Raw genomic sequence first — 15,768 nt, forward strand, 5'->3', positions numbered from 1 at the left:
GAGAGAGAGAGAGAGGGAGAGAGAGAGAGATAGAGAGAGAGAGAAAGATACACAGACTAAATCAGAATCAGAGAGTCAGAGTCAGAGAGACTCTCAGAGAGAGTGTGTAATTGAAAACATATACACACATACAGTGACGATAGCATACAAAATAAGATGAACCACTTCACTAGAGATCATAAAATTGAGTGTGTATTTTTTGTGGATAATAGCTTTATATATGAGTGTATAATACATTATAAATAATTAATAATCCAAATGTAATACTCAGATTTTATTTTCTTTTTCAAGATTTAAACATTTTAACCTTATGAGAATTTCATTTATGAATATTGTACTTACATCATTTTTATCCCACTCATTCCTCTTCCACCTCCTTCTTTTTCCCTCCATCAAATTCACTACCTCTTCTCTAATTATTACTGTGACATACATACACACATACATACATATAGACCTGGTGAGTCCAGCTAGTGCTGCCTTTATGTTTTAGGGCTGACCACTTGGGATTAGATCACCTAATAGGAGGCTTGTCCTCGAAAAGAAGTGGTTCTTCCTCTCTCCAGTGCCATTAATTGCCTGTAGTTCTTCATCTAGGGGTGGTACCTTGTGAAATATCCCCCATTCACAGTGTCATTATCTATTATTAAGATTTCATGGCTACAATGTCCCTGTTGTGTCTAGAAGATATTCTCTACAAACAGGCCTTCTGGTTCTGTGATTCTTAAAACATTCTATCCCACTCCCCTTTTTAAAAATTTTTCTCTGAGCCTAAGCTGTAGGGGTTGCATTGTACCAATTGAAACTGAACACACAAGCATCATTTGCTCTCTGCATTTTTTTTAAATTGGATATTTTATTTATTTACATGTCAGATGTTATCCCCTTCCTGATCCCCTCCCAAGAAACCTCCTATCCAATCCCCCCTCCTTCTGCTTCTATGAGGGTGTACTCCCACCCACCCACCCACCCACTCACTCACTCCCAGCTCCCTGCCGTCTCATTCCCCTACATTGGGGCATGGAACCTCACAGGATTGAGGGCCTCTTCTCCCACTGATGCCCTACAAGGCCATCCTCTGCTTACCTATATGGCTGGAGCCATTGATCCCTCCATGTGTACTCCTTGGTTGGTGGTGTAGACACTGGGAGCTTTGTTAGTTGATATTGTTGTTCTTCCTATGAGCTTCAGCTACTTCTATCCTTTCTCTAACTCTTCCATTTGGAGAGCCTATGCTCAGTCCAATGGTTGGCTGTGAGCCTCTGTACTTGTCAGTCTCTGGCAGAGCCTCTCAGGAGATAGTTGTATCAGGCTCCTGTCAGCAAGCACTTGGCATCCACAATAGTGTCTGGGTTTGGTGACTGTATATGGGATGGATCCCCAGGTGGGGTAGTCTGTACCCTTTCCTTCAGTCTCTGCTCCACACTTTGTCTCTGTATTTCCTCCCATGAGCATTTTGTTCCCCCTTCTAAGAAGGACTGAAATAACCACACTTTGGTCTTCCTTCTTCTTGAGATTCATGTTGTTTGTGAATTGTATTTTGGGTATTCCAAGCTTTTGGGCTAATTTCCACTTATCAGTGAGTGTATACCATGTGTGTTCTATCCATTTGCCTAAGAATTTCATGAAGTCATTGTTTTTAATAGTACTCTATTGTATAAATGTACCACATTTTCTGTATCCATTTCTCTGTTTATTTTTACATTTGAGTATGTGGATGTTTGTGTATCTGTGTATGGCTATGTGCACATGAGTGCAGATACTGATAGAAATGAGAGGAGGTTGATTGATTCCCTGGAGCTGGAATTAGAGACTGTTGTGAGTTTCCGGGAACTGCTGGGCTGGGAGCTGAACTCAGGCCTTATAGCAAGAGCAGTAAGTACTCTTAACTGCTGAGCCATCTCTCTATCTCCATAATTGTAATTTGCCTTTTCAGATTTAATTTAATTTTATTTGTATGAATGTTTTACCTATACATACATATGTATGTATGTATGTATGTATGTGTGTATGTACATATGTGTGCACATATGCATGTATAAGCACTATGTGGGTACAGGAGCTTATAGAAACCAAAAGAAGATATCAGGTCCTGTGGGACTTGAGCTGACTATATCAGCCACCATGTGGGTGCAGAGAACCGAAGCAAGGTCCTCTGCAAGAACAGTGAGTACTTGTAACTATTGAGCCATCTTTCTTGTCTGTATGCTTTTTGAGTTATCTTGTTTCAACTGATGGTCCTAGGCCCCAGGCCTTAGAAAGTTGGGATTAGCGGATGTGAGATAAAGCCTGGGAAATGCAAGGAAAAGAAGGGACCCAGGGTGAACTAATTGAACAAGGATATGAGTCATACTGGAAGATACTGGTCTGGTGACAAGAGACCCCCTACTCACGTCAGGTTTAGTTCCCATTTAGCTGTCACCTGCTTAACATGGAGATTGTATACCCACACAGATAGTTTAACTTACTGCTTAGTGTTGTTAGCCTGTTTGGCTTGCCTCAGCCAAAGTTCCAAAGGCCAGGTCAGAATCCAATCTCTGAGCTGGCTGCTTACTCATCAGCGGCTGTGAGCTGCTTCTCCTAGGCCTCTTTGATTGACTTGGCTCCTCCCTCCCACGCAGCCTCATTTCATCAGCGCACAATCAGCCCTTGCCTCTTGTGGGGTTATTAGAGATGATTTTCTTCTGGTTTCCCCCTTGTAAGATCCTACAGACCTGTTTTCTGCAGGCAGCCCCTATGTCAGAATTTTGCGCTGTCTTTGTTTTGTCAAAAGTTCAGTCGACTACAGACCTTATCACATCTATTGAATATCTGCAATTACCAAATGAGTTTAGATCTTTGCTTCCTGCTACAGTTCACTTACAATTATGACTTGTAAAACTACCCATCCTTTCTGTTTAAGCTAATGTGAGCACTGTGAGCCAGAAAGACGTTCAGTGGACAGATGAGCCTCTGGAAAATGATTCTATGCTAGGAAAATCTTTTGAATCTCATTAGTTCCGCAGAATACAAGCAAAACTAAAATGAGAAAATGCCAGTCTTCGAGTGTGCAATGAGTACCAATTTGTAAATGTGGGCTGCACAAATTTAAAGTCCTTTATATGTACAAGATAAATTAAATAACTAACAAACACATGGCAGAAGCAATTACTTTTTATCTCCACATGTACTTGAAGTCAGGAGTCTGTCCCAATATCTTTAAAATTAAAAGTAATACTTGTTGAATTAAACATAATTGCCAGCAAGAGGTTGATGGTGTAACAGGAGGATCTAAGGGATGAATTAAATTAAGAATCTCAAGAATAGGGGCATTCAATGTGTGGCTGGTTTCATCTGGAATATTCTGTTTAATCTGTTTTTCAGTAGGGTAAATAAGGTGACAAAAAACACTTGGTTTTCACAGCAAAAAATAAAATCATATGGGTGATCTTAACTGTGTTTTAGATAAACTCCTAAGAAAACTTTTACAAAGGTGTAAAATTTAAATAAATTAGCTACATAGTTGGCGATTCATATTTATTTAAAGAGATAAAGGTACACTGAATGAGTTATGTATGGAAATCGTGGCCCACCACTTTTACTCCAACATACCATCTTCACATTGCCTAGGCTGACGAACTGTTGTTTGTGCACAGCCCAGTTATGAAGCAACTTTCTCCTTGTCTGCCCTTTATAGAAGAAGGGAATAAACTGGGATTTCCCATGATGCTTTTGGATATGGAAGGGTGAAGTTTGCAGGCGTAAAAGCACACGAGTGATACATGCAATATAGATATTTACATTTAACTGTTCTTTTCGCATCTACACTAGGTTGGTCTGCCCCAACTTGGGCAGGTCTCAGGAGCAGCACTTTGTGTATGACAAATGTTCTTTCCTTATGGTGACAAAATGCTTGGTGGCAACAACATAAAGAAAAAAAGCATTTATTTTGGGTTACAGCTTTCAGGGGTATAGTCTATCATAGTGAAAAAGCTTGGAAACTGTAGTGGCTTGGGTTGTGTTGGTGAATGCTTTCTGGTAGTGCTTTTACATGTTGGCTGGTCAGGAGCAGGCAGCATGGGTTGGAATGGAGTCAGATTATAAGCTCTGTGTCCAGCAAACTCTCTCTGCCTGCTAGACCCTACCTTGTTCAGGCTTCACAACTTTTCAAAACAGCACCATTATTTGGAGACTAAGACTTAAAGCCTGTGAAGGGAATGCTCAAACCATAATTAGTGCACTTAGAACCTCAACAGATCTTTGATAATCCCAGAATTCTTAGGGTTTTCATCATCAAATAGCAATATTTGATAACTTCACGCTTTATAAAGAACACAGAGCTTTGCTTAGGAATATTTAGCTTCTTATGATCAATCTTTTAAAAAATTAAGATTTATTTTATATTTTTTGTAATTATTTGTATACACGTATAGATGTTGATATGTGCATATGAGTGAAGTGCCCATGGAGGTCAGAAGAGAGCATTAGATACCCTGAAGCTGGAGTTAGATGTTTTTGAGCCAGCATATGGATGCCAGGTCTTCTGAAAGATCAGTTAGTGCTGTTAATCACTGAGCCATCCCACAAGTCCCTTATTCCTTTTTTTCATAAAAGAAAATAATGTTTTGTTTCTTCATACCAGAACTTTCTGAAATCAGTATGTTAAGATGAAAGTTATGAGCACAAAGTGATCTGTGCAGGTTATTTCTGATCTTATTTTAAAGATTTCTTATTTTATTTTATGTCTATACACAGTATATTCAACTCCATATTTCTCTTATAAATATCATGCACTCATCTCTTGATGCTCCACTTGAGCTCCCTGAATGTATATCTGTGCACCACATATGTACAAGTGTTCTTAGAGACCAGAAGAAGGCATCAGGCCCCTGAAACTGGAGTCATAGGTGGTTGTGAGCCCTCCAGTTTGGGTTCTGTGAATTAAACAAGGTCTTCTTCAAGAGCATCAAGTTTTCTTAACTGCTGAGCCAATTCTTTAGCTCCATGATCTTATTTTAAAAGAAGTATATTTTACTGGATTCACGATGAACAATAAAATAGAGATGTAGTCAAAAACTTTGCACTCCAAAGTGATGTCCATTCACATTGACTAGTGTACTTTAACTTTCTTTCATTTTTTTTACAAATGTTTGTTGAGTGGATTCTATATGTTGATAATATTGTTTTAGTTGTGATTATATTAGTAAGATAATTATTGGAGCCCCTGTTACTTGAAATATACATGCACACAGCAGAGTATAAATATTGATAATAATTTTAGAAAAGTGAACAGATTATGAAATACAGCATTTTGTTTAAAAGATTAATCATGAAACAAAACCAGAGAAAAAATGAGTAATATTGTGGTGTGCATGTGTGTGTTTGTGTGCATGTACGTGTGCATGTACGTGTGCATGTACGTGTGCATGTGCATACAATGTGTGTGTTTGTGTATGTGTGTGTATTTAAAGGCTGAGACTCACATCAGGCATCTTTTTCCATTTCTCTCTGTTATTTGCAATAAGACAGGGGTTCATGCTGACCCCAGTTTGGCTAGTCTAGCTGTCTTGCACTGTGGGAATATAGGTAGGCTACTCAACATTTACATAAGTGCCCGAAACTGAATTTAGGTCCTTGTCTTTTCAGAGATTATTTTTGTTTGACATGTACAAGTGTTTTGCTTCCATATATGAAAGTGTACCGCCTGGTGCCCATGGAAGCCAGAAGAGAATGCTGGATCCCCTAGAATTGGAATTATGAGTGATATGAGCTGCTATGTGGGTACTAGAAACCAAATGTAGATCCTCTGAAGGAGCAACAAGTGCTCTTACTGTCTGAGCCATCTTTCCAGCCCCATTCTTTAGAAAATTAAAAATGTCTTTAAAATAGATTATTATTATTATTATTATTATTATTACTTATCAAGATCATAATAATTTGTTTTAAACAAGATGTTTTTCAATCACTCAAGCAAATAATGAAATAAAGTTTAATAGAATATTTTTGATTAGTTGTTATTTGCACAATGAGATACTCAGTGAGGCACAGTTTCTTTTTTCCTTTTATCTCAAGCCACCTAGGCCCTACCCCAGCCATCTCTTGTCATTAGGTTTTTATATACTGCAGTTATTATTATTGCTAAGTATTGCATATATGATATATGTCACAGTATGTGTGTATAAGTCAGAACCACTTTGTGGAGTCAGTTATCTCATTCCCCATTTATGTAGATTCCAGGAATCAAACTGGAGTTGTCAGGCTTGGGCCAAGTGCTTTTACACCTGCTCATGTATCTCTCTGGCTAGCTGCTATCTATGTTCTTGCAGCTCTGTTTGATATTGTTCTGAAGGACTGTCTCAAATGTCGTCTACATACAAGGTTTTGTTTTGCTTTGCTTTAATGCAGATAATAAATAAGGACAAAGCTACAGGTTCTGAACATCTCAAAGGTGACAGTTGAGGCTGAGGGTGCTACCAAGAGCTCCTAGTGGTGGCTTATGGAAAGTATTTTTGTATTTGTCTGGCTATGTGCTTGTGGAACAGAAGGGAACAATGAGTTCTCATAAACAAATACATTCACTGCTTTCTAGTCCACCTCAGTGCCCACTCAATCTGAGTTTCAGTGTTACAGAGTTTTCTACTAATATTTGTCTCTCTGGAGTAATAGTATTTTTTAAAAATTGTATTATAAATGAAGAATGTAATCCAGCAATATGTAATTATGAAGCATCGAACTGCTGGGGGGTGGGGAGGCAGACAACATGTAAGGACTTTGAGAACCTCCCATTACAAACCTCTCATGTGCTTTTGAAAAAAAAAATGTGAGAAGAATGCTAAAATGTGAGTGACTTTCTAACCTTTGGCAGAGGACACCCTGGGAACTTTAGCTTAAAGCCAACATCATTAATCTAATAGATATGCCATAGTCTTTGGAAAGGATCGACCCCTCCCGAAGCCAACACCGAGTGCAAAGGTGACGGTAGTTTCCTAACATTGTAGACATGAGTATTCCATCTCCAGCAGTGAAGTGATCTCAAGAGATAACTATGTTCAGAGTCGCCAGGGTGCACAAGCTGCTTTCGTTGAGTACTTAAATGAGGCTAATTATTTTTATTTTTATTTTTGTCTTCCTTGGGACAGAGTCTGATGTAGCCCACACTGACCTCCAACTAACTGTGAACTTAAGAATCACTTCAAACCTTTGACTTGTTGCTTTCAACTCCTGAGTGGTGAGATTAAAGGCATGAGTCATCTTGTCCAGTTTTATGCAGTCCTGGAATTTGAACCCAGGACTTTCTGCACACTGGAAGAGCATTCTACCAAGTGATGTACTAGAGCAGTCCCTTTCCTCTTTGCTGTGACAACATACATGATTACAGCAACTCAAGGAAGGACGGGCTTTATTTTCCTTATAGTTCCAAAGGAATTATATAGAGGAAGGGAAAAGATGTCAGTAGGAGAGTGAAGTGGCTGGTCACATAACATGAATTGTCAGGAAACAGAGTGGGAAAAGCTGTTTACCTGCTTTTTTGTAGTCTTAGACCCTATCCCATGAAATAATGCCCCCCATTATTGCTTGTAGCCCTGACTAAGACTTTTGGGGGTGGGGATAAGACAGCACAAGGTCAACAACACAGACTCTGGGAGTTGGGCAAGTGGTAAAAGTAGACTCATTTATTACAGCATCTGGGCAAACATCTATACTCCACTCCCAAAATCTCATTGGCTCTCAATTGTCTGTCTTTTTCCCAGGGGTTCACTCCAGCATCAGCAGTATCTAGCTGTGCTGACAGATTCTAGGTTGGCATAAGGGGAAGTATCAGCGGCATATATACCAACATGGCAGCTGGGCTTACTTGGCTAAGTTCCTCCCACACCTCATAAATGTTTAAGGTAGGCCTTCTTATCTCAAGTAACATAGTTTAGAAATCTCTCACAGACATGCTAAGAGAGTTCCTTGTGAAGTTGGCAACTGGTGTAAGGTATCGCAGCTGCCGCCTGGGAGTACTGGGGAACATGTGGACAACTCAAGAAAGAAAGTTAGCTGCCTGTGTTCACTTGTTGCCCTTTATAGGAAAATGAGGGCTAGAGGGTTTGAACTTGCCCATCTTCCTCCTCTGCAGAAGGATTGGTATGTAATGCATATAGAAGTACGTATATGTTGAAAATTCTTAAAGATTAGACACAAGGTTTAACTTTAAACGAGATTCAGTATCAAAGACATGCTTCAGAGACAGAGATTTGGATGATCAAAGCCTGGCCTTATTGTCAGATAGCATTCAAGATACACAGATTCCTTGTCAATGACATATATCTACCAAGTACTCTGTTGCTTTGACTGGCTCTAAGGTGTGCATTTGAGTAATTGATTGGTGAAGCGCTTTTGATATTAGTTTTAAATGTTTGAGGCTATAGGGAAACATTGTTTGGATCTGCCTACACTCCTTAAACATGTTCCATTCTACCTAGCCTTGTAATGCTCCAACCTCAGTCAGATAATGCTAATCCAAACAGTATTTAGGAAGGGTAAAGTAAACCAATGCCTTTTCTTCATGCAACTTCAGTTGACTTGAAACATTGGCAGAGCCATATGGAAACAAAGTTAAAAACTTTTAAATGCTCCCAGGACCTAGTGGGGATGACATTAGCCAAAATATCCAACAGTGGGGAGATAGAAACTGAAGAGACCACCTCAAGTAGATAGACATGGACCCAGTAGAAAGATGGGGCCACACACCCATCTCAGAATCTTTAACTCAGAATTGTTCCTGTCTAAAGGAAATGCAGGGACAAAATTCAGAGCAGAGACTGAAGGAAAGGTCATCCAGAGACCACCCCACCTTGGGATTCATCAAACCCAGACACTATTGCAGATGCCAAAAAGTGCTTGAAGACAGGAGCTTATTATATCTGTCCTCTGAGAGGGTTTGCCAGCACCTGACTAAGACAGATGCAGATAGTCCTAGACAACCATAGGACTGAGCCTGGTGTCCCCAGTGGAAGAGATAGGGGAAGGACTGAAGGAAGTGAAGGGGATTGCAACCTCATAGGAAGAATAATAATATCAACTAATTGGACCCCTCAGAGCTCCCAGGGACTAAAACACTAACCAAGGAATATACATGAGTGGGTCCATGGCTCCCATTACATATGTAGCAGAAGACTGTCTTATCTGAATCAGTGGGAGGGGAGTCTCTTGATCCTGTGGAGGCTTGTTGCCCCAGCAAAGGAGGATGCTAGAGGGGTAGGGTGGGAGTCGGTGGGTGGATGGGAGAGTACCCTCTCAGAGGCAAAGGGGAGGGAGGAGGGGGGTGGGAGGTTTGCAGAGGGGAGACCAGGAAGAGAGACATTTGAAATGTAAGTAAATAAAATAATTAATTTAATTTAAATGAGCATGGATGTATTAAAGATTTGAGACACAAACTTCTGATGAACTTTTAAGTTGGACATAAGATTTCCAAGCAGTATTGAGCTTACGGCTATGATTCTGGCTCCCTTGGAATATACACTTAGTGGCTTTTTCTACAAGGAGGGTATTCTTCAGTGGGAACACTTTCCAAGCATTATGACACACAAGGGAAGTTAATTAAATTGAAATCCAGATCATTTGAATAGCAACTATGTTTTCCTGCTTCCTGTGAGGCTCTGCACTTCAGCTATGCAAACTATTTTGGAACAAAAGATGTGAATAGCTTCTATAGCTTTGAAATATTGACTTTCCAGAGGGCATAATGGAGGCAACTGAGAGATTGGTTTAAGAGATACCACCAATAAATGATGTCTGCAGAAATATGTCTTGGGCTCAGAAACTGGGAGAGAGAGAGAAAAAGTTACTCATTTCAAGCTGGGGAAATAAATGCTCAGTAGTTTGTATTTGCACAAGTATGAGGACCAGAGTTTAGTCTCTGAGAAACCATGTATGTGCTGTGTGGCTGTAGCAACTAGCCTGTGATGCCAGCTTCTGAAGCTGGAGCCTGGGGATTCCTAGATGAAGTGATTATATCAGCCATCTGTGATACCTAGCCTCAATGAATAATGAGGAAAAACACTGAAGGAAGGCTCTTAACTTTAACCTCAAGTCTCCACACACATGCCTGTATACACCCACACATGTGACATGTACCCCTTGAATGAAAATATGTAAAACACACACACACACACACACACACACACACACACACACACACACACCAAAAAAATGGGAAAAAGTCTCATTATACCTGGTGGAAAGCAAATTACATCTTTTCACTTAAAAATCACAAAATAGAAATATAACATACTAGTCAGATTTACTTCTCATATTTCATCTTGGGTGAGTGAAATTTACCTGGTGAGTGAAATTTACCATAGCTAATTTTTATTATCTTAAAATAGAGCAACTCTAATAGTTAGAGAAAGTGATGATGAGTCCACACAGTGCTTGCCTTCTCTGCTTTCTGTCTTCTATCCCTCTGTACTCTTTTTGTAGTTTGGAACACAGGATTGCCAGTCTTTGTATGAGTGTAGAAGTACTGTTCTACTTTGGAAGGTCAGACCAAATGGCCTGCATGTTTGGCCATCACTAGATTCTATCTGCTGGTCTATGAAGTGCTCTGCTAGGAAGCATTTTGAACTGTAGTCAACTGCCTAGTATGTAAATGTGTCTTGTGACTTACTGTCACTTTCAAACTAGAAATACACAAAATGATGACCTAAAAACCAGCAGAGAAAAACTTCCTGGCTTTCAGATGCATTTCACATGTGCATAATTGATTCCTTGAAAGGTTAAATACCCCGAGCATATGTACAGAGAATGGTGTGGCAATGATGAGTTCCTGACCACTAAGGCCCTGGCTTTGTTTTACATAATTCTAAAGTAAATGCCACATTTCTTCTTTGGGAATTTCAGGATTGGTATTCAGAAAAGTATATGTTCCAGTGGAGATAGCAGGGTGAAGGAATGACACTTTCTAAACAGAGAGATTGTTCATGTGACCAGCACACCAAGCTTTTCAAAGCACAGACGGCCACTACATTCTCTTTGGAATTGAAATGCAATTATATGTTGAGGACATGTTCTAAATATAAACAGAGAAGGACAAATATATTCCTTTATTCTTGCTTGTTTGTTTTTTTTTTGTGGCATATTGGCTAGAAGAATTAGCTACTCAAACATACTATAATCCTTAATTAAAATACACAGATCTCATGGCTTAGTAATACTTTATCATCTTTTCAGCTTATTAAAATTCTAAATACCAGTCTTTTCTTATATTTGTGAACAATTTCAAAGACACTATGGAAATTAATTTAAAGAACATGCCATTAAGAGATATGCAGAATAAAATAATATTGCATATACATTTAAAATGAAGGAAAGGGGTAGTTTTGTACCAGTTGGTTTCAGCTGTCAACTTTACAGCTTAGATTCATCTCTTTGAGAGCAGACACCTTCATTGAGGAATTTTCTTTATCAGGATGGCCTATGGGCACATCTATGGGCGACTGTCATGATTCCTCCTTGATGTATGAGGGCCAGGTCACTTAAAGCAGCACCATCCCTAGCTATGCGTGAACCAGAAAGTCAGTCAGCAAGTTATGGTCCTCCATCATTTTTCCTGAAATTTGTGCCTGGATATCCCTCAATGATGGATCATGACCTGGAAGTGTAACCCAAATAAAACCTTTCCTTTTGAAACTGATTTTGGTCAGAGTGATTCATCACAGCAACAGAAAGGAAACTTGGGCAATGTTATATAATGGATAATAAGCCAGTAGAAGATAAAAATGAGGCTTACTGTTGCAAACATTCAAGTTAAAAGTTTCTTATTTAGAGAGTGTAGGATAAAAAAAGCACATTGTAATAACAAGAATATTTTTTTAAAATATAATTAACCAAAATTAACAGCTATTAACATTTTAAAAAATATTATACCATTTTAGGTATTTTCCCAATTTTTAAAAGTTGTAAAGACAAAAAAATCACAAATTAAGATAATAAAGAAGAAATTTTGTTCTGGTAATAATCATGGAGAAATGAATGTAATCATCCTAGGTTGAATGGTTTATGATTTCCTTTTAAAAGCATATGTATAGAGCATATGCAAGAAGCACCTCAACTGTAAGTCCCTAGAAGATAAGAAAGTAGAATGATGGATGAATTTGGCCAGACACACAGAAGCAAAGCTATAGATGCTATATAACCTTGATGCATGGGCAAACTTGGCTTCAGGAGAAAGCATGGTGTCTGCCCTCCATCTCCATTCTTCTTTCTTTTTCACCCTTTGACACTTCTATATGTAGGCATCTACTCCCAACATCCTAGGACTTCTCACATGCCCTCTTTTTTACCTATTCCAAGCTAGTTGTTTTCAAAGCCTGAGATATTTACATTCTCAACCCCAGTGGTAATTATTAACTTCATGTCAATGATTTAGGACTTAACATGGCATTCTGTTACTGTTTATATTTATGCAACTCTTTAATTGAATCACAGCATCTTAAGACAAAACCACACTCTATTTTTATTTACACATTTTCCCAAACTTCCCTTCACTTTGTAATTTACTGTAAAGTTGAACCTTACCTCTCAGCATTGTCCTACCAAAAGTCAAGTGAATACTTGTCAGAGATCTATTGAAAAAACACTTGTAAAAAGTGAAGCACTTGGGCTCAGTGATTCTGTAATCGTCTCTTTCAGACTGAGCTAGTAATTCCACATGTCCAGAAGCACGCTACTCTAAAGAGAAGATCACATACAATACATGCATTTACACCTTGGACAATGTCCAGTATTTAATACTCAATACATGTAACTGTGACATGTGAGAGAACTCTCTGACTATGATAATCCAGTTCATTAGTGTGGCTTCCAAAGAACATGTGATTCAAAGTCTTCAAATATTTTTATCCAGCTTTGGCTCTAAAAGAGACAAACTGACTGAGGAATGGTTGAATCAGAGAAGTTAAGGTGAGATAAATGCTCTCACTAAGAATGGTAATCTTGGACCAGGGCTAACTGAAGCAAAGCAGAAAGAACTGTTGTTGGAAACAAACCACAGTTGTTTATAAGGATGCGGACACGATAGGTTGGCTGTCCCACACTTATCCCACTGGCCATCGAGAGGTGGCCATGGAACCTCCTTTCTCTTGGAATGATAGAAATTTGCCTGCTACAAACCTCTCTGAAACATGGTATTTCAAAGTAGATAATATATGAAGAATTTTGTATAAACCAATGGGTACACAGTATAGCATATATGGTAAAATACAGGTACATCCCTCTGTGCTCCATGCTTCTCTCTACGGACAAGCACAGATTCCAGATGCTACATTAACATGAGTATGTCTGTGTGTGTATATGTGTTTTAGTGTATATGTTCACATATATAGACATTTCATATTTGTTGTATATGTTTGTATTTTAGACAATACTTCCATGTAGTATTGTAGGATTTTATAACAACTCTTATGTTCTGATTAAACCTCTTATTTATAGTTTTATTATCAATTTTATTGTGTTTAAAGCTTCTACTTCAAATACTTACAGTCAGTGTTCAACTTTTGTTTCTTGTGTGAAGGAATAAATGATTTTATGATAGTTTGTACTTCATTCTTAACCATAATATTCAACTAGCAAGCATTAGAGATCCCTAGTCATGAAGCCAAGTTCTAGCATGCAGCCCCTTTTCCTATAAATATGCAGTTCATGCTTCAAAGTTCATCTCTAAATGTTCTTCTTGCTACAACTTTGCATCCCCTCACCAAGGCATGACTCACCCCTAAATTCATACCTCACATTCTGCTTTTGACATCATGCAATCCAACAAAATGGGTACAGAGGTCAACTGTTTGGGCAATTCATGGCAGGAGCCATTCTCAGAGGCATCATCCCTACTGCCACAGAGAGGGTGAGTGGTTGGGGACATGGTCATAGGCACCTGAACCAAAGTCACAAGCCAAAGCTCCCACTGCCAACTCAGGTCTGGCACTCTCTTTCAAGGCAGTGGAGGAAAAAATTAATTAATTAATTAACATCTCAAACACTGCCTCCTCCTAGCCCCACTTACAGAATCCCTTCGTTAATCCCCCTCCCATTATTCTCTGAGAGGGTGCCCACACCCCTTGTAGCCTGACTGAAATTGTGTCTTAAAGAAGAGAATTAAATGGATGAATGTCTTTTATCTGTTCTCTCCAGATAGCAACTTCATCCTGGCCAATGCCCAAGTGGCAAAGGGTTTCCCCATAGTCTACTGTTCAGATGGCTTCTGTGAGCTGGCTGGGTTTGCACGAACTGAAGTCATGCAGAAGAGTTGCAGCTGCAAGTTTTTGTTTGGGGTGGAGACCAACGAGCAGCTGATGCTTCAGATAGAAAAGTCCCTGGAGGAGAAAGTAGAGTTCAAAGGAGAAATTATGTTCTACAAGAAGAATGGTAAGTCGCCTTGCTTTGGCACCTACTGGCGAGTTCAGTACCAGCTTTATGTTCATTTCAGCTGAACGATATTTCATACAATTATGTGTCTGGGAGAAGTTTTCCATAGGACATGGATGATGGATTTGTTTCTACTACCAAGAGCATAAATCACATGTAACATTATATTAGAAGTAAAACTATCCTATGTCAGTTTATGTGCTGAATTAACTTGTTAAAACTACTCTACTGCTACTACAGCAAAGTCATTTTAAATTGTACACGTGTATATACATTGTTAATAAATAGCTTTTCTGCATAGATCATTTCCAAACTTCATACTATTAAGAACTGCATGACAATCTTACTCCCTTCAAACAGAATTCTCAGGGTTTCCTACCAGAAAAGAAAGATAACTTAAGAAACATCAGCATATGCATTTTTAAAATCCGGTTCTCTCCACATAGAGCCTTTCTTGTCACTGTCTGAAATTTTAAAGACAAAATGAAACAGAATAGAGTAAGTTTGCAGGACTCAAAATTACCAGTGTGGGGGAAAATGCAAACTGGTTTCTGCTGGGTTCAGTTGTATGAGTCTCTTCTCAAGATGGTAGAGGACCTGGAGATGGGCATGGCATCTGGTGGTAGCATCCCATGTGGGCGTGGATGTTGCTAGCTCATGGGCCCTGCAGTTTGTAGGAATCTCAATGGTTGCATATGGGAAGAATGCTAAGTGGAGGATTAGAAGAAGTCATCATTTCATTTTACTAACACAAGCCCATTAGTGTTCTTTGAGTATGTAGGTAGAAAGCTAGGTAATGCATTATTAGCCTTCTTTGTAGTAGGACAGATATGCAAGTAAGATTTGGGACAATGACCCATGGAAAGGACTTACATAATTTCTAGGGAAAATCCCTTTAAATGAAGTCATCTTTCCTATATTTTCTCTTTTTCCTTTGTCCTGCTACTATGAACAGAATTATCTTGACAAGAGTTCATTTAGGGAAGCTGTAACCCCTAATGGGATTGTGTTTTAAGGCATTAAAGAGGCAATTAAGATTTAATGAGGCCATAAAGTGAGGACCTAATCTAATATGACTCCTGTTCTTATAAGCAATGGGAAGAGGTGACAGGGATGTTCATGTAGTGAAGAAAGACCGTGTGAGGACACTCTAGCTCAAAATTTCTGAGTCTTGTCAGTGTTCACATCTATCAGAAGTTTTTTTGTTCTGGAAGGTTGTCCCATGCACTGTGGACATCAACAGACCTGTGGCCTCCAGTGCTCGGTATCTGAGGGTACTGAAGTCAATGTCAGGGAAAATACTGTGGACATCAGCAGACCTGTGGCCTCCAGTGCTCGGTATCTGAGGGTACTGAGGTTGTGGCCTCCAGTGCTCGGTAT

At 39.1% G+C, this 15,768-nt stretch overlaps 1 protein-coding gene across 18 annotated transcripts in view; it reads left to right on the forward strand.

Moving 5' to 3' along the window:
• Kcnh8 (potassium voltage-gated channel subfamily H member 8) overlaps window positions 1-15,768 on the forward strand; it is a 413,545-nt gene that overhangs the window by 113,402 nt on the left and 284,375 nt on the right. For all 18 annotated transcript variants that reach the window (XR_004112587.1, XR_004112585.1, XR_004112584.1 and 15 more), the window contains exon 2: window positions 14,155-14,388. Coding sequence is in view for 3 of the 18 variants with exons in the window: in XM_031348795.1 (XP_031204655.1) it covers window positions 14,155-14,388 (234 nt within the window). In the remaining 15 variants the exon portion in view is untranslated. The remainder of the gene's footprint in view (window positions 1-14,154; window positions 14,389-15,768) is intronic.

This window comes from Mastomys coucha, unplaced genomic scaffold (assembly GCF_008632895.1).
Source record: "Mastomys coucha isolate ucsf_1 unplaced genomic scaffold, UCSF_Mcou_1 pScaffold3, whole genome shotgun sequence".
Classification (NCBI taxonomy): Eukaryota; Metazoa; Chordata; class Mammalia; order Rodentia; family Muridae; genus Mastomys; species Mastomys coucha.